The sequence below is a fragment of the Pseudorca crassidens genome, chromosome 10 (genome assembly GCF_039906515.1).
Source record: "Pseudorca crassidens isolate mPseCra1 chromosome 10, mPseCra1.hap1, whole genome shotgun sequence".
Lineage (NCBI taxonomy): Eukaryota > Metazoa > Chordata > Mammalia > Artiodactyla > Delphinidae > Pseudorca > Pseudorca crassidens.
In genome coordinates this window covers 38,758,938-38,780,397 of record NC_090305.1, presented here as the reverse complement: position 1 = coordinate 38,780,397, position 21,460 = coordinate 38,758,938, and the positions used below count along the sequence as shown (strand labels likewise).

General features: G+C 42.7%; 2 protein-coding genes across 5 annotated transcripts in view; one reads left to right on the top strand and one right to left on the bottom strand.

Annotated features, from left to right (window-relative positions):
* Positions 1-9,797, bottom strand: part of SLC26A8 (solute carrier family 26 member 8) — a 73,349-nt gene extending 63,552 nt beyond the window's left edge. Inside the window, 2 exon segments of the mRNA XM_067753193.1 lie at positions 3,548-3,734; positions 9,094-9,797. Coding sequence (XP_067609294.1) covers positions 3,548-3,732 — 185 coding nt within the window. The 5' untranslated portion in view covers positions 3,733-3,734; positions 9,094-9,797.
* Positions 9,798-11,930: 2,133 nt separating this feature from the next.
* MAPK14 (mitogen-activated protein kinase 14) overlaps positions 11,931-21,460 on the top strand; it is a 72,369-nt gene continuing 62,839 nt past the window's right edge. The window contains exon 1 of one of the 4 annotated variants that reach the window (XR_010946857.1): positions 11,931-12,481. Coding sequence is in view for 2 of the 4 variants with exons in the window: in XM_067753189.1 (XP_067609290.1) it covers positions 12,366-12,481 (116 nt within the window). In the remaining 2 variants the exon portion in view is untranslated. Of the gene's footprint in view, positions 12,482-13,122; positions 13,354-21,460 lie in introns of those variants that run through there. The other 3 variants (XM_067753189.1, XM_067753188.1, XM_067753190.1) reach the window with 3 other exon arrangements.

Sequence of the window (21,460 nt, the reverse complement as noted above, 5' to 3'; positions counted from 1 at the left end):
GTGCTTTTATCATCCCCATTTTATAGATGAGGCTACTGAAGCACAGTAGGCATGGATAGCTTACCTAAGGTCACACAGTTGGAAAGCAGCAGAACTGGGATTCAGAACCAGGCAATCTGGCTTCTGAGTCTTGCTCTTAACCACAGTGCTGTGCTACCTTTCAGGTTAAAATTCAGAAGTGGATATAACTGTTTGTTTTAGAAGTAGGGAATAAGCACTGCTATAAAAACCCATGGGAGGCAGTGTGGGTCAGATTTAAGGGTCTAAGGATAGGGCAGCTGGAGGGGAGTAAGGCTGAAATTTCTTTGGTAGTACCTGTTTATGATGAGGTATAAGTCAGGAAAAGATTATCCTTTTGTAGAGACAAAACCAATGTGGCCCCCAAATGCTCTCTTTGATATATGACCTCTGACCCATCCTGGAGCAGAAAAAATGAGAGTTGTGATATAGGACAGGGGAGTGACATCCAAAACCACAACTTGCAAACGGCAGGATATGGGCAAAGGAGAAGGCTCAGAGGGAGGAAGGTCTGCAATAGGGCTGCGTGGAGGCCTTCTTCACTTGTCACCTAACTCATGCCAATTATGAGTGATAAATCAAGGAACAAGAGGGACTAATAAATCTGGAGTGTGAGTGAGGACAGGTTGAGTAGTTAGGGTTAATATCATGATGTAGGTCACAAAGGGTTTTTAACCTGAGGTCCATGGATGATCAAGGTGTCTCTAGATAGAATTCATGGGGATATGTGACTTTAGGAAAAATTATATCTTTATTTTCACTAACCTCCTAACTGAAATGTAGCATTTCCTTCAGTTATGAACACTGACAACAAACCACAGTAGTATCAGCAGAGCTTGACTTCTTCACCAATAGAATCACAAATATCTTCATATTACATTAAAATTGCTGCAGATACCTTAAAATAGCATTTATATTCATCATTACTTAGAAAGTATGGTAGTTATTAGACCCACAATCATTAAATATAATTTTTGGATATTTTCATATTTTGATAACTATATTTCAATATAACTGGTTTCCTTTATAATACTATGTATTTTATGCATTTAAAAATATTCTGGCCAAGACCATTCAATGGAGAAAGAATAGACTCTTCAACATATAGTGCTGGGAAAATGGGATAGCTACGTGGAAAAAAATGAAGCCAGACTCTTACTCTATACCGTATATAAAATTAACTCAGAATGGATCAAGGATCTAAATTTAAGAGCTAAAACTATAAAAGTCTTAGAAGAAAACAGGGGAAAATCTTCATTACCTTGGATTTCACAATAGTTTCTTAAATATGACACAAAAATCACAAGCAACAAAAGAAAAAAATAGATAAATAGCATTTCATTAAAATGAAAACTGTGTACACAGGACACTATCAACAGACAACCTACAGAATGGGAGAAAATATTTGCAAATCATATATCTGATAAGGGTTTAATATCCAGAATATATAAAGGACTCCTATAATTCAACAACAAAAAGATAAACAACCTAATTTTTAAAAGGGCAAAGGAAGTAAATAGACATTTCTTCAAAAAAGATTCACGAGTGACCAATAAGCACATGAAAAGATGCTCATCATATTTAGTTATTAGGGAAATGCAAAAAAAAAAAAAAGCAACACACAATGTGATACCATTTTACACCTACTAGTATGGCTATAATTAAAAAAATGGAAAATAACAAATGTTGGAGAGGATATGGAGAAATTGGAACACTTGCTGATGTGAATGCACAATGCTGCAGCTGCTGTGAAAAAAAAATTCCTCAAAAAGTTAAACAGGGGCTTCCCTGGTGGCACAGTGGTTGAGAGTGTGCCTGCCGATGCAGGGGACACAGGTTCGTGCCCCAGTCCGGGAAGATCCCACATGCCGCAGAGCGGCTGCGCCCGTGAGCCATGGCCGCTGAGCTTGCGCGTCCGGAGCCTGTGCTCCGCAACGGGAGAGGCCACAACAGTGACAGGCCCGCGTACCGCAAAAAAAAAAAAAAAAAAAAAAAGTTAAATATATGATCCAACAAGTCCACTCTTAGGTGTATACCTAAAAGAATTGTAAGCAGGGACTTGAACAGATACTCCTATGCCAATATTCATGGTAGCATTATTCACGATAGACAAAAATTGGAAACAACCTAAGTGTCCATTAACAGACGAATGGATAAACAAAATGTGGTACATACATACAATGGAGTATCATCAGCCATAAAATGAAATGAAGCACTGATCCACGCTACACCATTGTGCTAAGTGAAATAAACCAGACATGAAAGACAAATATTGTCTGATTCCATTTAAATGAAATATTTAGAATACACAATCCATAGAGACAGAAAGTAGAAGAGAGGTTACCAGGGGCTGGAGGAGGGGGAAATGGGGAGTTATTGCCTAATGGGTACAGAGTTTCTGTTTGGGGTGATGAAAAAGTTTTGGAAATAGATAGTGGTGATGGTTGCACAACAACGTGAATGTCATTAATGCTGCTAATTTGTACACTTTAAAATGGTTAAAACCACAAATTTTATGTTATATATATTTTACCACAATTTAAAAAAGTAAAAAAAAAATTATTCTGAAGGGATGTTCATTAGCTCTGATAGACTGCTAAAAGGTTCACAGCACAAAAACAGGTTACGAGCTCCTGAACTATAGGGTTTACATAGTCATTCTGCTATCATTAATTATTTCACCACGGTTGCTTTTGTTGTTGTTGTTAGGAGACTGGCAATGGTGGTTAATCAAACAATGTATTTATTAAATACCATCCCTAGATGCTGTGGGGGACAGCCAAGGTCTTCATGTCCATGAAGTTTATAATCAACAAGGTGCTAGAAGGGACTTCCCTGGTGGCGCAGTGGTTAAGAATCTGCCTGCCAATGCAGGGAACACGGGTTTGATCCCTGGTCTGGGAAGATCCCACATGCCACGGAGTGACTAAGCCTGTGTGCCACAATTACTGAGCCCACATGCCACAACTGCTGAGCCCATGCACCACAACTACCGAAGCCTGCACACCTAGAGCCTGTGCTCCGTAACAAGAGAAGCCACCGTGATGAGGAGCCCGCGCAGCAACGAGAAAGCCAGTGTGCAGCAACAAAGACCCAACACAGCCAAAAATAAAATAAAATTTTAAAAAGTAAAAAAAAAAAAAAGAAGGGGGCTTCCCTGGTGGTGCAGTGGTTGGGAGTCCGCCTGCCGATGCAGTGGACACGGGTTCGTGCCCCAGTCCGGGAAGATCCCACATGCCGTGGAGCAGCTAGGCCCGTGAGCCATGGCCGCTGAGCCTGCGCATCCAGAGCCTGTGCTCCGCAACGGAAGAGGCCACAACAGTGAGAGGCCCGCATACCGCAAAAAAAAAAAAAAAAAAAGAAGGTGCTACAAGACAAACCACAAAAAAACTGTAGAGGAATTATGCAATAAGCTAAGGGTTCTGATGACAGGAATTCAGAGGAGGAAAACAGAAGTAGGCACCAAAGGTGTCAAGTAGAGTTTTAGGGCTGCCAGCTTGGTGGCAGCTGAATGATCGCACACACGCACCGGCACTGGACATGGTGACTGACGGTGCTGATGTCGATGTCCAACTTCCCAGAGAAAGCGGTCTTCCTTCTGTACTCCTGTTGAAAGTTCTCCTCATTGTACACATCTCGCTTCACATCATACATGAAAGAGTTTTGCCTGTATCTAGAGCCCAAACTCTGGAAGCTCCTCTCTGGTTGCATCATTCCTGGATAAGTGGAAAGAAGTTAAACAAAAGAGTTTTTAAAAAGTCTAGATCCTTGGCACATTTTTACGGAAATAAGCATTCCATTTATTGTATAATTTTATACTTAAAACAACCCTATAAAGAAAGCAAGGTATATATTATTTTCATTTTCAAAATGGAGAAACCAAAGCCCAGAAGTTTAAACAACCTTGGTTTTTGAATAATTAGAGTCAGGACTAGAACCCAGGTGTCCAGCTAGAAAGCCTAGTTTTCTTTATATTCAATTATGTTGCTATGTTGCAGGGGAAAAGATTAAGAGGTAAAAGTATAATCACCAATTTTCACTGAAAATGCTAAGGGTTAAAGGGTCAACATAGTGTCTTTTAACTCCTTTTCTCTCTAAAATAGCATCCATCATTATCCCTTTACCCTTTTCCTTTCTTCATAGAACTAACCAGTACCTGATTCAATATTTGTCTATTTGTTCATTGTCTGTTTCCCACACTAAAATGTAAATCCAAGAGGCAGGACTTTGTTCATGGCTGTATCCCCAGAGCCCAGGATAATGCCTGACGCTTAGCAGGCCCTCAACAAGTATTTCTTGAATTATGGTCAAGTATCCAGTTAGTGGCATCATGATGTAGCAGAAAAAGCACTGCACAGGATATCAGGATTCTGGAGTTCTAGCCCTGGCTGTTTTTCTAACTAGCTGTATGACTGGGGGCAAGTTTCTTAGAAAGTGAATTTCAGTTTCCTTGTCCATAAAATGACATGGTTTGACAATATGATCTCTAAGGTCACTTTAAGCTTTAAAAATCTGTAGTATCATCCTGCTGTTTTAAAGAGAATGAGAAGAGTTAATGAGGATGGATATAGATCCATCTCTGGGAGAAGGTATAACTGTTCTTGATCATCTGTGTTTTTGAATAATAAAAACAGCATGAACTCTAATATTCTTCCACACAAATGTGTAAAAAGTATACATATATATATTTTGCATAGTTATAAAATATATAGGTAAACACTCAAATTATGCAGATTACACAAGTAGTTCTTGTATAGGTGAGGCTGCAAACAAGTTCAATGTATCAGCAACATTTGTTTTCCATCAGAATTATCCTGTATCTTCAGCAGCAGAAACATTATCAACACCAACATTTGTAGAGCACTTATTATATACCAAGCATTGCACTAGATTTTTTTCATGAGTTATTTCTTTTAATTCCAACAACAATCCTAGTGCTACTATTATCCTCATTTTATAGGTGATAAAACTGAGGTTTTGGAAAAGTTAGGTAACTTGACCATAGTTATATAATGTATGTTTACTCTCAAAGCATTGGGTAGCAGGGGTGAGCTGTATAACACTTATGAACTAATGATCACAAATTCAATAAAGTGAGTGTGGTTAGGGAATACAGAAGAGGATGGAAGAGGTATTTTACAATGTATTAAGAGAATCAGTACTTCGTGTCTTACAGAAAAAAAAAGCAGAACTGGACACTATAACATAAGTAATATTTTTCCCTTTCTTTCCTCCACCCATAGGAATATTGATCCAGTCTTCCTTACTTTTCCTATGTAATCTTACAATAAACTTCTATGACTAGAATATATCTGTTCCTGGCAACTGAAAAGACCCTAATTAACTTGCTTATTATATTGAGATTATAAAAATTGCCATCCTGGGTTAGATGCAGTGTCTAGAATCCAGCATTTTGTTTCTGAAAGTAGCACGAAGCAGGCATGAAGCAGGCAACATATGAACATCAAGCATAGTGGAAACAGTGGGCCTGGGACAGGTAGCTGCAGCTACTCAACTGCAGCAATTGTTGCCATGGGTCATGTGGGGTCCAGCATGGCCAGATCTGATCTTTTCCCAGAGAAGTCATAATTCCAGATTTTTATGTGAAATCTTCTGACTTTTAAATGTTGTTGATTACCTTACATATTTTTAAAAACACAGTACACCTCTAACAAAACATCTCTGCAGGCTAGATTCCTCCCATCACAAATTATAGTTTATACCCCAAGAATTTCTCTCTCTTTCAAAGCTAAAGCATTTATGTTTTCTGTTGTCGCACCCTTAGGAGGTATTATATCTCATCAGTTCACTTATGGAAAGAAGGATTTCATTTTATTGTCTTCAGTCTACATCATTTATATTTCAAGAGGTGGCCACCATCTACTAGACCAGGATTTGGTGGGGTTGTCTGCTTTCATTTTCACAATCTTGTGAATTTCTACCATATGCATTCTTGGCCTTCATTTATTTCTGACTGACGAATGCTATTTCACCTGTGGTCGATTAATTCAGTGTTCCACAAACATTTGCTGAATGCTAGGTGCTCTGAGGATACAAAAGGACAAAGACTTGGGACTTCCCTGGCAGTCCTGTGGTTAAGACTCTGTGCTTCCAAAGCAGGGGGCACAGGTTCCATCCCTGGTCAGGGAACCTCAGACAAAAAAAAAAAAAAAAAAAAAGGACAAAGACTCTACAATTTAGTAGAATAAAAATACCAACATATGGTGCTATAAGACTTTAGAGGTGGGAAAGACAGGAATTAACATTTATTGCTGGCCTGCCATATGCCAGCTTCTTCACACACATCATCTCAAAAGATAGGTATTATTTTCCTGATAATGATTATACTCATTTCACTTGTGAGTTTAGCGGGTTCCTCAGAATCATATAACTATTAAACAGCAGAGCCAGAATCTGAACCTGGTCTTTCTGATTCTAAAATAGATGTCACATCTAATGCCACATGATCTCCTATAGAGTGGGATTAATAACCCCAACCTAGAAGGATGAGGAAGTCCTCCTAGGGGAGATATCGTTTGAACTCTGCTCTGGCTAAGCTGGGGGCAGGGAGGAGAATAAGGTATTTCAGAAAGAGAACAGGATAAAATTACAGAGATAATATAAGGCAAGTAATTCAATAGGCCTGAGTAAAGTCAGTGTCAAACCCAAAAAAGTAGGTTGAGGCCTACTTCTGGAGGGTCTTGAATGTTGGGCTGAACCTGGACTTTTTAGCTATTTAAAATGTTCGAGAAGGAGTAGTAATATGCACAGAGATGTGCTTTGGGAAGATGAATCATATCAGTGGTATAGTCTAGAGCTGTGCTGCCCAGTACGGTAGCCACTGGCTACCTGTGGCTATTTAAATTAAATAAAATTAAAATTAAATGAGGGACTTCCCTGTTGGTCCAGTGGTTAAGACTCCACGCTTCACTGCAGGGGGCACGGGTTTGATCCCTGGTCAGGGAACTAAGGTCCCACATGCCGCGTGGCACGGCCTAAAGATTATAAATAAATAAAATGAAAAATTCAGCTCCTTAGTCACACTAGCTACATTTCAAGTGCTCAACAGCCATGTGTGGCAGGGGCTACTGTACCGGACAGGGCAGGTATAAAACACTTCCATCATCACAGAAAGTTCTATTGGACAGCACTGGAGACAGGAGAGACTGAGGCAAAAAGACCAGTGGGAGCCCATTACTACCATGGTAGTCTAAGGGAGAGGCAATCAAGTCACAACTCATGGGACCACAGTCAGGATGGCTAGGAGGGGCAGGTAGAAAGCTGTCTTTAAAGGACTTATCATATGACTGGATAAAGGCAGCAAGGGAAAACACATAATTTCCTTATTGTTTTGTTTTTAGTAGTCATCTCTGAAATTTCTTCAGTTCCATTATGTCTTTCTTGACTTCACAGAAGCCCTACTGGCTTGTTTTTATGCACTAGCAGGACCCTTCCCTATGAGGTATGATGATCAGAAGCTGTTACTGACAAGTGGCAAATGTACTTTAACGTGGAAAAGATGATGCATTTCCGAAGAAAGTAATCCCAACTATACTGATGGGATAATGACCTTTCAGCTGAGACACAACACAAGAGGGAATCTCGGTTACTGACTCCTACAATTCCCTGATGCTTCCTGCCATCAGACAAAATATTTAGGTGGGTGGGCCATGGTCTGAACAACTTAAGGTTTTATTTTCATATTCTACAAATGTGACATAGTTTGGGACATCTGGATTCACTACTAACTAATAGAAATTAATCTCTGTAGCCCACACTTGGTCCCACAAACAACATCAGCAGCATCTGGCAACTTGTTGAAAATGCAAATTCTCAGGCCCAACTAGCAAGACAAAATTAATCAGAAATTCTGAGGATGTGGCAGCAGTCTATTTTAAGAAGCCCTCCAGATGATTCTGATACACAATGAAATATGAAGACCACTGTAAATATAGCTAATTATCTTTATTCAGTCATTCAGTGCTAGTTTTGGGCATACTGTTAACATGGGTACTTTTGACCTAGCTCTTTCCCCCATACTACCCCTATCCATCCAGCCATCGATTGATTCTTTTACATAATGTGTTGAAAGTACTTTAAAAGCCAAGAATAAAATATTTAAATACAGCCCAGTTTTCTGACTATTAACCCAACAGATGTGAAATCCTGAACCTTAGTTTAGTTTCAAGACTATCCTCTCATATGGTCATCTTTCATATGTGCTCTACAATCATGGGAAGGTAAAATTCACTTCCAGAATTTCAAAAAAAATATTTGTAATTCCATCAGAAACAACAGCCCTTTGCCTGTTATGCTTTTATGTTATGCTTTTAAGGGGGAATGTATGTGGAAAAAGAAAAGGCACAAGCAAAGAGCATTGCTTTCAGTATCTTTCAGTCACTCGGTCTAGTGGCTGGGGATGGTGGGAACACACCGACAACTACCTTTAATGTGAACTGGTGAGAGTATTAGTAAAGGGCTGTGCTGGAGAGAAACTCATTATTGGGGTGGGGATGTTGGAGAAGGCTTCGCAGAGGGACACATTCATAAACAGAACTTAACAGGAAAAGAAAGGGGCCAAGAGAGGTGGAAGTGGGGGCTCAGTCAGAAGGAACAAGATGAACAAAAGCAGTGAAGTATTAAAGGAGGAAGAGCGTCTGGGCAGTCAGGCCTCAGGAGGAGGCGGATGGGGGAGTCAGGTGAGGCTCATGGAGTAGACCAGTTCTGGCGCTTCTGACAACTGAGACCCACGAGTGTGGAAGGATTCAACTTGCCAAACGCACACACCATCTCTCCTCACTGCTGTTCCACGCGGCCTTTCACAAGTAGAGCCGACACGTAAGAGAGAGAAGCTCCCAGGGACGGCCGTCACTCATTCATTCCCCAAACACTGACTGAGCGGCCGCGACGTGCCTACCCCTGCGGCGACGGCCGCGGGCCTCGCCCAGGGACTTCCGAGTGTAACGAGGGGCTGGTCCTTCGCACCCGACGCCCGGGCCGGGGCACCGCCGCCACCACCTGCAGCCCGCGGCCCCGGGCGGCTCCGGCAGCGGCTCCCCTCCTTCCTCGGCTCACCTGGTTCCCGGGCTGCGGCGGGAGGGCGGGCGCTGGAGCCGGAAGCAGCTCCGGCCAGGCGGGCGGCGCTGTGGACGCGGACGCCGGCGGTTCCCGAGCCGTTGCGTCCGAACCCGCGGGCGTTCTGGCGGGCGGGGGACAAGAGCGGGGCGAGGAAGCGGAGCCTGGGCAGCCGGGGTGGGGAGCGGGGAGAGGCCCAGCTGCGCCGCGGTTACCTGTGTCACCCAGCCCTCCGCTCTCGACGACTCTTGATTGAGGGCCTCCTTGATGCCAGGCCTCGCGCCCCGCACTTCACGTACAGTAATTCACTTGAGTCTCCCGACGACCCTGTGGGAAGAGAAGACGCGGGAGGAAACTGGAGGCTAGAGGGTCACTGAGGTCTCCAACCTTAATTCTCAGCCCCACAAGCTTGGCTTCTTCCACTGAAGGACACTGCTGCCCAGGTCTCCTGCTCTGCTCCCCGCCCCTAATCCCCCTTAACCTCCTTGTGAGGCTCAATACCAATCACTGCCTCTCACTGTGCCTTGTATTCCTGCTTGGCTCAGTTGCAGTTTTACACTTGCTTGATTCCTGTATTAGTGTCTAATATATTGTTCACTTTACCTATCCCTTTTTGTAATTTGTCTCATCCCCAAAAGGGCAGGGATTTTTCTCTTTCATTAACTGCTGTATCATTGGTGCCTAAAGCAATGTGATAGACCTAGTAAGTGCACAATAAATTTGTGTTGAATAATTGAATGATTGCCCTGCTGTTCACTGTAAGCTCCACATAGGCAGCAACTCTCTGCTTTTTAATCACTTTTCCATCAGAACTGCCGGGTACCTAGGATGCATTCAATACATATTTGTTGAATGAGTGAATGTATTGCTCATCTTTACCCTTTTGGTCACTCTCACTTCATCATTCCAATTTGTTGGATAAATATATGAATTTCTTAGAATTCCTACTTCCAGGTTTCCTCCCTTGTATCCTTGCACTCATCACCTTGATTCCCCACTCCCACCCCTCATATCTTTACAGTTGCATTTTTGCTCTCACTTCCTCCTTCAACCTCTGATACTTCTTAGAAAGCTCCCTACCCTGCAGGTTGAATTGGAACATTTTTATTTTTTATTAATTTATTTCTTTATTTTTATTTTTGGGTGTGTTGGGTCTTTGCTGCTGTGCGCGGGCTTTCTCTAGTTGCAGCGAGTGGGGACTACCCTTTGATGCGGAGCACGGGCTCTAGGTGTGCAGCTTCTCATTGTGGTGGCTGCTCTTCTTGCAGAGCATGGCTCTAGGAGCACAGGCTTCCGTAGTTGTGGCTCTCAGGCCTTAGAGCGTGGGCCCAGTAGTTGTGGCACATGGGCTTAGTTGCTCCGCGGCATGTGGGATCTTCCCGGACCAGGGCTCAAACCCATCTCCCCTGCATTGGCAGGCGGATTAACCTGCCTGTGTCACCAGGGAAGTCCCTTGGAACATTTTTAAGCAACATGTCTTCGTAGGCAAGAGTCACATGCCAGGCTAAGTCACATTGAATCCAAAGAAAGCTTTCCACAAATCACCCATGACCCTGGTTTGGGGTTTTATTTCGGTTTTCTTTGAGGAGAACTGAGAATCCTGCACCGCCTCCTAAATTGAGATCATGGTCATTGTTCATAATTTGTTCAACAAATATTTATGAAGTACCTTTTATGTTCTAGGCACTGTGCTAGATGCTGGAACAAGATAGGCAAAGTCTGAGCACTCCAAGGGATGCATACACAAAAGAGAATAATCATGGATAGTGATGAGAATTGTCCTGGCTTGAATCTAGTTATTTCTAAAAGAAATGACTAAGAATAAGATAGGGTCCAATTCTGCCTATTGTTACAAGCTTTAGCGTAGGAATAGGTTAACAGTGGTGGCAAGGTATGGGGTTAGAATACCTTGCCCATTCACATTTATTATCTTGTTCACCTTTCAGGTGGGAATGTGGGGCAGGAATTCTCTTTGCATAAACTGGAACTAAGGTCTGAGAAATGTCAATTGACTTGCCCAATATGACACTGCCGGAAGACTACTCTCTGCACTGTTCTTACTCTGAGAGGCATGATTAAAATTCTTAAAATCCTCTTCACTGGAAGCTCTTCAAGGTAGGAATCAGTTTCAAACCTTCAGGGTAATGGTTTAAAAATACTTCTCAAAGGGAGATACCAGGGACTTTCCTGAATCTGAATTACCTGGGGCGTATTGTAAAAATACACATTCTTGGTGCGCATCACGGACCTCTCCAACTAAACTCACTGTGGATCCTGGGAATATGCATTTTTAAACTCTCAAGGTGATTCTTCTACACATAAAAGTTTGAGAACTACTAGAAGATTTGGGTGGAAAACCTCAACCTTAATGCAGGGCTAATATTTACCTTTGGGACAGATTTCGTCAGAATTCCGAAGAGTAAGCCGTGTATGTCCTTGAGCAGATGGGACTGCAACGGCTTTCTGGCCGGAACCTTCCTTTTTATTATGCAAGTATTTCTTGGAAATTGGGGGTTCTGCTGAGCAGGTGCTCGGCTGGCTGCTGGTGACTACCCGCAGTTCAAAGGTCTTTTGGCTCTTTTCCCGACACCTTGTTTGTCAATGTCGCTTTCCACCTGGGAGCCAGGCGTTTGCCCCGCCGACCACGGCGGGGCGCACGCGGCATGTGTTGTCTGCTTATCCCCTCCTTCTCGGGTCCGCCTTGGCGCCCTTAAGAAGAGCAGTCCCTGGGAGTTCCTACCTCTGGTGGCCAGCTGTTGTTCTCTTCTCGCGAGAATTGCTCCTCCCATCCTCTCCTCTCATCAACCCCCTCCCTTGGGCAGGTTCCATATTGGGTAAAATCTCGGCTCGCAGAGAGGCCCCGGAGCTGTTCTCGCGAGAGTACGGCGGGAGGCTCCTGTTCGCAGGCTGTGGAACGGCGACCACTGGAACCTCCGCGGTCGCTGCAGCTGGAGCCGTAGTCCCGCGGTGCAGCCGGGAGTCGGCCTGGTCTGGAGAGGGTGCAGCGAGAACCTGGCGGGCGCAGCCTTGAGCCCCTGAGCGTGCCCCTGCCCTTAGCAGGGCTCACCCCCGTCGCGGAGGAGCGTCCAGCCTCTGCGGCTGACAGGGGCCGCGCGCGCGGGAGTTGTCTGGCTGGCGGCACTCACACCTGCGCGGGCGGCCAGCGCAGGGTCCCCCGCCCGTCCGGCCGGGCGACGAGGTCGGGGAAGCGGGTGCGGGCGCAGGCGGGGCCCCGCAGGGCCACCTCCTCGCCCCGCGGCCACCGCTGGAAGATGTCTCAGGAGAGGCCCACGTTCTACCGGCAGGAGCTGAACAAGACAATCTGGGAGGTGCCCGAGCGTTACCAAAACCTGTCCCCGGTGGGCTCCGGCGCCTATGGCTCCGTGTGGTGAGTGTCACCGGGCTCGGGGCCTCGGTGGGCTGGGTGACCCTTTATGCCCCAGAGCCAGGCCTGCCCCCACGGCTCAGCAATGCACCAAGCGGTAGGAATTTTCCTTGGGGGAGGGCATCCTTGCCCCTTCTCTCCCTGTCCTTCTCTCCCTGTACCCCTTGCACCCCTCACCCTGCACACCCACATAGGTGGTCAGCTGTGTGTAGGACGCAGGTCCACGATGGGCGGTGGGTGATGGTGTTGGAGCCCGGCCCTGGCTCGCACCCTGCGCATTCCCTTCTTGGGGGGTTGCTGCTTTGGGGACAGGAACAGGAGGGCCCTCTTTGGGGGTCTCCCAGCTGGCATCGAGCAGAAGGACTCTCTCCCGAGATGTGCCCACCTTGGGCGCCGGAGCCTGCCCTCGGAGCAGACAAGCCCGGGGAGCTGCCTGGAGAAACAGAAGGGCAAAGCTCGACCGGGAGACTGCCGTCATCTGAACAAAACTGAGGACGAAGGGCGTTCAGTGCGGGCTTTTTTGCAAACCTCTGTCGAAATCCCATTTTGAGAAGCGTTCTTTTTGAATTCGCACCTGAATTAGTAGCTATCCATAGAGCTTAAAATACCGACTTTATCTCGGTGAGTCCTGTGCCAGCTTTAGTGTGGTGTGTTTCCGATTCAGTTGAAAGCGTATTTCCTTTTCGCAGAGTGGGGGGTGGGTGGTAGTGCCTGCAAACACACTGCAGCTTGAGAAACTGGCGGCCTCACTGATTAGTCACATACCACTGCTCGTTTAAGTATTGTTTGACAAAACAGTTTTCTCCTTTGGAGCAAGTGAGATTCAGATCCGATGCACGCCCTCAAGATCAAAAAGTTATTAACAATGCTGGGAGGTATTGTAAATATTTTTTAATTGCGATAATTCTTGTGAAATACTGTGTTTTTAAAGTCCCTTTGAGAGTTTGCAGGGAACTTATCTACACTTAGAGCCTGAGGTACACGATATGGATATGGAATATATAGCAAAGGAAGGAAGAGACACTTTGCAGCTTTAATTCACACTGTGAATGTGTTTTCAATTAAATGATACTGTAAAATGTTCAGACCTGAAATATTTCACTAAACTTTTCTAACTTTCAAGGCTTTAAACACTATATTTTAGATGTACCGAAATTTGAGACCTCCTGATCTGAAGCTAATTCATGTAATTCCTGTGCATGCATCATTTGAAGAGAGGTCTACAAAATTATTTTCTTGTTTCGCCACAAATTCCAGGCTTTTGGACTTGTTAATCTTTAAATATAATTCCTGTGTTTCTTAAAGCCCCAGCATGAATTTCCGGTTTATAGAATCTTCTGGGTAATTGAGATTGTGCAATTGTGTCCAGCAACAGATCATATTGCATTTTCTGGTTCAGGCTGTTTGAGTTATGTTGCTGATGGCACTATGCTTGACATCTTTTTTCCATTTTTATAGTGTGCTGTTGATTTGCTAATTTTCGAAGATGTGTTTGGATCATTGCTCCTTTAATAGCTCATTAGTTTACCTCCATTTTTCATTCTTGAATTGACACATTAATTTTTGTGGTACCGAGTTTTTGTTTCCAATAATGTTTAAACCTTAAGGAGTGATACAGCAGAACAGCTCAACTATGGAGAGTTTAGTGAACTTGAAAAGAATTCCTTGCAAGGTTTCCCTACGTTGGTGTGAATAGCTCTGCCTTAGCTCTGGAGATCCAGATTTACATCGAAGTGCCATTAAAATGAACTCCATGTTTTTTTAGTACTGTACTTTTCTGGCTTTTAGAAACCATCAATATCTGACACTTGGAAGTAATTTTGTTAAACAGGTTTTTAAAAGTAGGTGATACATTCACATTGTATAAAATTCAGAAGGTATAAAAAGATAGCGAAAAGTTGCCTTTCCTTTCTTGTTCTCCAATTGTGCTATTCCTTTCCTCAGAGACAACCACTGTTAAGTTTCTTGTGTGTCTTTCCATGGAGGCAGTTCTGCTAAGGGTATTTAAGATGTAACCTATAGCATATTGGTGGAGAAAAATAACTGATATTATGTGACAGTTGACCATAAACAAATGTAACTGATTTTGGATTGAAAGTATCAGAATTTAGATGTACAAGTGTTATCTCATTCAGAGTAGTTATTTGAAGTTGTTCTTTCAATTAGCAACTTTCAGGTGTGGCAGAAAACTTTTTTTTTAACTTCTCTTAGAATCCACTTTGGAGCCTGTGTTATTTTTCACTATCTTCATTTTCTTGAGAGCAGATTTAATTTTAGGAAATAACAAAATCAAATTGAATCTGAAATAATTTAGAAAATTGGACTGAAGTCTGGTGAAAAAGATTAGGTAGCCAGGTTGATGATACTGTTTTAGGTCAGATAGAAGTTGTAACCATAAAGTAATGACACAGAATTTCCTGTGTGACTTGTAGAACTAGATCTGAAGTCTGTTCCAAAAAAGAATCTCTGAAAGTATTTCAAGGAATGCAATGTCACTGAAATAATCTGGGTCAGTTTCCTAATTTGATTGCTCTGAAGTGTGATACACTTTGATGTGGAACTTAAAAAAAATTTTTTTAAATATTAAGCCAATTTTCAGTATTTTAATTTGTACTGAGTATATATAGTAAAGCAAGTATGTAGCAACCTGAGTGATAACCAACCGTGAATTAAAGATCAAGGAATCAGACTAGAAATTTGGGAATTGATAGGGTTTTACAAATATGCCTTTCCTTTTTAAGGGGTAAAAGGAACTAAACTAAGTCTTGCAATTTTAAGGAACTTTGTTGTCTGTGAGGGGAAATGAAGCAAGATTTTTGAAGAATACATTGTTGCACAGCATTGATTTTGTGGTTTGGGGACAGAAGGAGGGGGAGGAGCTTTGTGGTGAGTTTAAGGAAATATAAACAGGAACTTAAATGCCTTTCCTCTGGTGTATGGGTTTTCCAGACACTTGCCTCTGATTACAGGAGGTGGGGCACTGGTACCATAAAATAGGTGAGTGTTGAGAATTATTCTTAAATCATATTCAATCATTTATTAAACAATATTTATTGAGTACCAGCTATGGACCAGATAGCAGGCTAGGTTTCTTGAGCTAGAGTGTTAAGCAAGACAGACTAAGACAGTCCATTCCCTGATAGGGTTTATAGCCTGATGCAAATAATAACTACATTTATGGATTGTGTTCTATGTTCCAGGCATTGTGCTGTGCATTTTATGTTTATCATCAGTATATAAAGTGTATAACAAAACTTTTGATAAAAGGATGGCAAAATTTACTAAGAAATCAAATCCAACTTCCTAAATGCTTTGTGGAACAAGATTGTGTGTAAATAACTAATAAAAATAAGTGAAGGACTTCCCTGGTGGCGCAGTGGTTAAGACTCCGCCTGCCAATGCAGGAGACATGGGTTCAAGCCCTGGTTCAGGAAGATCCCACATGCCACGGAGCAACTAAGCCCTTGCACCACAACTACTGAGCCTGCGCTCTAGAGCCCGCGAGCCACAACTACGGAGCCCGCGTGCTACAACTACTGAAGCCCGTGCACCTAGAGCCCATGTTCCACAACAAGAGAAGCCACCGCAATGAGAAGCCCGCGCACTGCAACAAAGAGTAGCCTCCACTCACTGCAACTAGAGAAAGCCTGTGCGCAGCAACGAAGACCCAACATAGCCAAAAATAAATAGTAAAAGAAAAATTTATTAGAAAAAAAAGTGAAGCTAAATTTTTTTAGTATTAATGGCCCTTCACCATTTTAAATCTTTTCCTTTTTTTAGCATGAGCCAGGGCACGAATAAATAAAAGCACGTCATTATTGAGTATGCAAAGGTGACTTTCTTGGCTCCTAATGAGTGAGAGGGGTGTGCCGTTTATTTTCCTAGTGGTGATAATAGGCCCATGCTGATCTTGCTTCCCATTTGCTTTCCTTTGTAACCAAAAGCAAGGTGATTGTCTGCATGTTACCAGTGCCAACCAATAAATAGTTAAACACAATGGCAAATATTTGTATTATTGATACAGACTTTTAAGAAAGAGTTCAATCAGGTTGGCTATAAAGTCATCCTTTATTTATCGGATTCCATTTTCCACTGAAACCTTTCCACTGGCTCCCATTTTAAAATAAGGATATCCTGAACCTCTGGCTTTTCAGTTCTGCCAGTTTAATTTCTTGATACTGAGGACTATGCTTTTGATTTCCCTCTAAATCAGCCTCAGAGATGATCTGCATTGACTTTGCCTTTCATGGGCAATAGTGCAGATGGTGCTGAGACCCTGGGGCTTAGGATTCAAAGGTGGAAGAAGTCACTGTGCTAGATCCCTCTCACTTTAGTATTAACTGACATTTTTATGGGATTTTACACTTCATAATGTATTTGCATTTCAAAGCATTATTATTCAGTTTTCACTGGCTCTGTGAAGGCTGGTATTATTAACCCAGTTGTATAGATGAGGAGCTGGACTCCTTAAAGGAATGGCATACTTGTCAGTGCTACTTTGGATTTGGTTCTGGGGTTTCAACACTTTAGAATTCTTTCCTGTACTTGTAGACTGCTAAGATTGTGTGGTGGCACCTTCTCTTGTGCTGTTTGCCTCTCCCCTCCCTCCTTTTGTGAAGAAAGGGGTTGCTGGGTCACTTGAAATAGTAGAACTATGACTAACCAATCCCACCAATGTCAGCCTAGCTAATCTGAGGTAATGACTTATTAAAGTCATATCTCTTCCTCAGAATTGATAGACCAAAAATGAACTCATTGCCCAGATTACATTTTTTCCTAAAGGATCATCAGTGCAACTAGTTAATTCCTGAATTTATGAATCCCCTTGGCTTGAAATTCTTCTGTGCACATTTTGGAAAGTTGAGATTCTCTGTATGTGCTTCTGTTATGTAAGTATAGTATAGGATATAAATAGAAATAACTCCCTCTCTAGGCCTTTGAAAATACACTGGACTTTTGCTCTTTACTGTGAAATTTGGTATTGATTTGTTTCTATCCAAGAGATATAATTACTATAGAGCTCAAAAAAACCTCATTATAAAGTGGCTTCCCCTGACTCTGGAACCTAGGGATATCATTTCATGGTTGCCATGTACTTGGAAGTGATGCACGGGTTTCTTCAGGACAAATAAAACCTCTTTAAACTTGAAAAAAAATTTTTTTAAATAAATGAAGCTTTTAGTATTAGAAGTAGTTGTCTTTGCATAGTCCTTCTGTAAGTTCAGTACATGTCTGTTAAGGATTTATAAAATTAACCAGTTTCCCAGCATTTTAGCCTTTTAATAATTTATTCTAGGGAGGAAGTAGATGGTGGCCTGTAAATTCTGCACTTTTGACAAATGGATTCTGGGCTTGGCTCCTAGGCTGAACGTGGGGGAGAAAGTACAGAAGAGAGAGGGGTGTAGAATGATCCCTAAGTTTTGGCCTTGGACAAATGGATATATCTAACTTTGGAGTCTTACAGGGCACAGGATCTAACTTTGGAGTCTTATAGGGAGAAGAGGATGGGTTCATGCTAATCTCCTTGAGGCCAGGACTTTGTTATACCGATACTTTGAGCACCTGTTATGCGTGGGTCACTCTTTAGGTGCTAGAGTATGAGCAAAACAGACAAAAATTTCTGCCCATAAGAAACTATATTCTGGGCTTCCCTGGTGGCGCAGTGGTTGAGAGTCCACCTGCCGATGCAGGGGACACGGCTTCGTGCCCCGGTCTGGGAGGATCCCACATGCCACAGAGCGGCTAGGCCCGTGAGCCATGGCCGCTGAGCCTGCGCGTCCAGAGCCTGTGCTCTGCAATGGGAGAGGCCACAACAGTGAGAGGCCTGCGTACTGCAAAAAAAAAAAAAACCCCAAAAAACTATATTCTAAGGGCAGGGGAATAAAAGTAGACAATAAACAAAAAATTAAAACTTATAACGTGTCAGGTGATAAATACTATGGGGGAATAAAGTAAGGAAAAGAGAGGGAATACTGGGATGGCTGTGTTGCACTTTTAAGCAGGGTAGACCTCAGTGATAAAGTGACAATTGAGCAACGACCTGAAGGAAGTGATGTAGTACACTGGTTGGGCCTGAATGGGGAGGGAAGAACAATTCCGTGTTGAGGGATCAGCACATGCCCTGAGGCAAAGGCCTCATTCTCTAGCATAGCTGGAAGACCAGTATGGCTCGAACTGAATGAACCAGGGTCCAAATAGTAGTAGGGGAAGCGAGTGGAGGGGCTACAGAGGTGCTGGGATCATAAAGGGTCTTATTTGCCTTTGTAAGAATTGTGCCTTTTACTCTGAGACGGGAGACCATGGAGGGTTATAACCAGAGGGGAGACATGATCTAACGTGTGTTTTAACAGATCACTCTGCTCTGGGGTCCCTGTTTTTTCATTTCTGTTCCTCACCCATTTAGAGGTGCTAACTGTAGTTTAGGGTAGAGTGGGGGAGTCAGATGAATTGGTGCACAGCCCTGATGTGTATTCAACAACTCTCATTCCAGGAAGGCTCAGTGTACCAGAGCCAGTACTTTTGGTGGGCCCTAGAAATGCAGGGTATTCCAGTCCAGCTCTTTAAATAACATGTGGAGCTTAACTTCACTTTTCAGGTTTCTGTTGCCAAAAGGGAGGGAGCAAAGAGATTAGCTCTAGACTTCTGACAAAAGAAGATTAGCCTGCTGGCAGGTTGAATGTTTTCTAACTTCTTTGGGCTTCTAGGTTTTTTCTTACTATTGGATTATTTTTAAAAAGTCATTTTTACCTTCTTTCAACTTTTAAGATCTCATTTATTTTCTGTTTTATTTGGCCCTGTATCTGCTTTACATTCCTCTGCCTTGCCCCCATCACAATAATTTTAGTAGAGGTTGGATTATTGTTACCTGTTAATAATGTTTTGGCTAGGAGCCCGCAATGACTTCTCTGTTAACTTGAATAAATCTTATAGATTGACAGATTCCACACATGTCACTGTATAAAAACCCATAGGATTTATTTATTTTTCTGCCTTTATAGATACAGGTTTCTCTCTTTTATAAAAGCCATCCCCCTTTTACTGCTCTATCATCTAGTTGCAGAAAATAAGTGTTCCTAAACACAGATTCCCATGACAACAAAACAAAAAGGTAATAGAACAAGTGTTTATTTTGTCTAGGCCTGCTGTCTGAGTAACTTTATACCCTGAACATTTTGACTTCTGTTACCTTGAATGATGTTTCAGATTTCCTTGTTTTCCTCAAAACCTTCTCCTCTTAGGCCTTGGTGGCATTGTCACTACGCCTGTGACACGACGGAAGGTATGTGAGTGTGTGTGTCTTACTGTCAGTCTACCTGCAAGTATGCATCGGTTGCTTTACCAAGCTTACGGTCCAGAGTGTAGGCATCACACATCATTATGCAAAAAAAAAATCTGAACCAATTTCTTCTTTGTTTTCTTAAATTCATTAATTCAGCATGGCCAGTGCTAGGCACTGTAGTAGGTATTCTGTTTATAAAGACTGAAAAAACAAAAAAGCAGGAAGGGTTCCTCTTTTTGAAAATATCAGTCTGGAAGGGACACATTTATGTTGCTTTCTCAGAGATTGCTTTGTAAGTCCTTAGTAGCTTTTCTTTTCTGCATTCTTTCAGCTTAAGTTGCCATCTCAAATCTACCTTTATATTTCTAATGTGTCCCTTGAAATCTTCTTTTAGGTTTTTCTGTGTCTCTCTTGAATCTAGTGACGTACTGGTCACTTTTTACATCTAGGGCAACTTTTTGCAAGGATGTGTGTTTGAAATCTGTGTCAGAGAGACCTTTCCATCTGATTCAGAACTAGAAAGCGATGACATCAGCATGTGCCCGCAAGAGGTCAGAACTTCTACTTTTGATCTGCCAAGGGCTCAGGGAGGCTGTGGTTTAGGGGAGGAAAGGGGCAATGAGAGTAAGTGTCCTGTAGATCATTAACGCAGCCCTATAATTCCACATGGGGTAGTGTCTCTGCTGTGACCGTCTTCTCACCTGCAAATTATGTGCCCCTAACAATCATGCCTTTAGTCCGTCCTGTGACACTGAACTTGAGGTGTCTGGTTTACCCAAGTATTTTCTGAACTCTTCATTCTTGTATTTCCTTATCCCCGTAATAGATATAACTTTATTCCTAGAAATAAATGCTTTATTCTTTTGTTTTTTTTTTTTTTTTAGCGATACGCGGGCCTCTCACTGTTGTGGCCTCTCCCGTTGCGGAGCACAGGCTCCGGACGCGCAGGCTCAGCAGCCATGGCTCACGGGCCCAGCCGCTCCGCGGCATGTGGGATCCTCCCGGACCGGGGCACGAACCCGTGTCCGCTGCGTCGGCAGGGGGACTCTCAACCACTGCGCCACCAGGGAAGCCCTAAATGCTTTATTCTTAATCCCCAGTAGCTATTTCTTTTTTCCCCCTTCATCAAATCCTGCATCTAGGGCTTTAGGTAGCTTGAACCATCTTGAACTTAGACTTTTGAATACTAGTTTCTATTTATGTTTTCTTCCCTAGGCTACCAAATACTTGTAAAAATCTTAGTTATCTTTCTCACTTGGTATAATAAATAATGACTCCTTCATGATTTTAGTATTAAATTGAAGTGAAATTTTGATGTTGGCATCTTACACTGATATGCTTTTAATAATTTCCTCATCTGACATTATAAGTTTGGCTTGGTTCATTTTCTGATACCTAGGTTAGTGGCCTAAATGCCTTATGCTTTGAATGATCTGCTTTGAAATTAGCAGTCTCAGTGATATTGATGCTAAAGAGAGCAAAAGGGAAAAAATAGCAAATTAAGAGAACATGCAGTGAGTATTATGAGCATCTATCAAGCTGTGCTTACATTCCCAAATATAGTATAACACTAGGGTTACTCCTCCTGTTGACATCTTGGGTTGATAATTTTTTTTGTTGTGAGGACTATCTTGTGCATTGTAGGATATTTAGCAGCAACCCCGTACCCTACCCACTAGATGCCAGTTGCAGCCTCCAGTTGT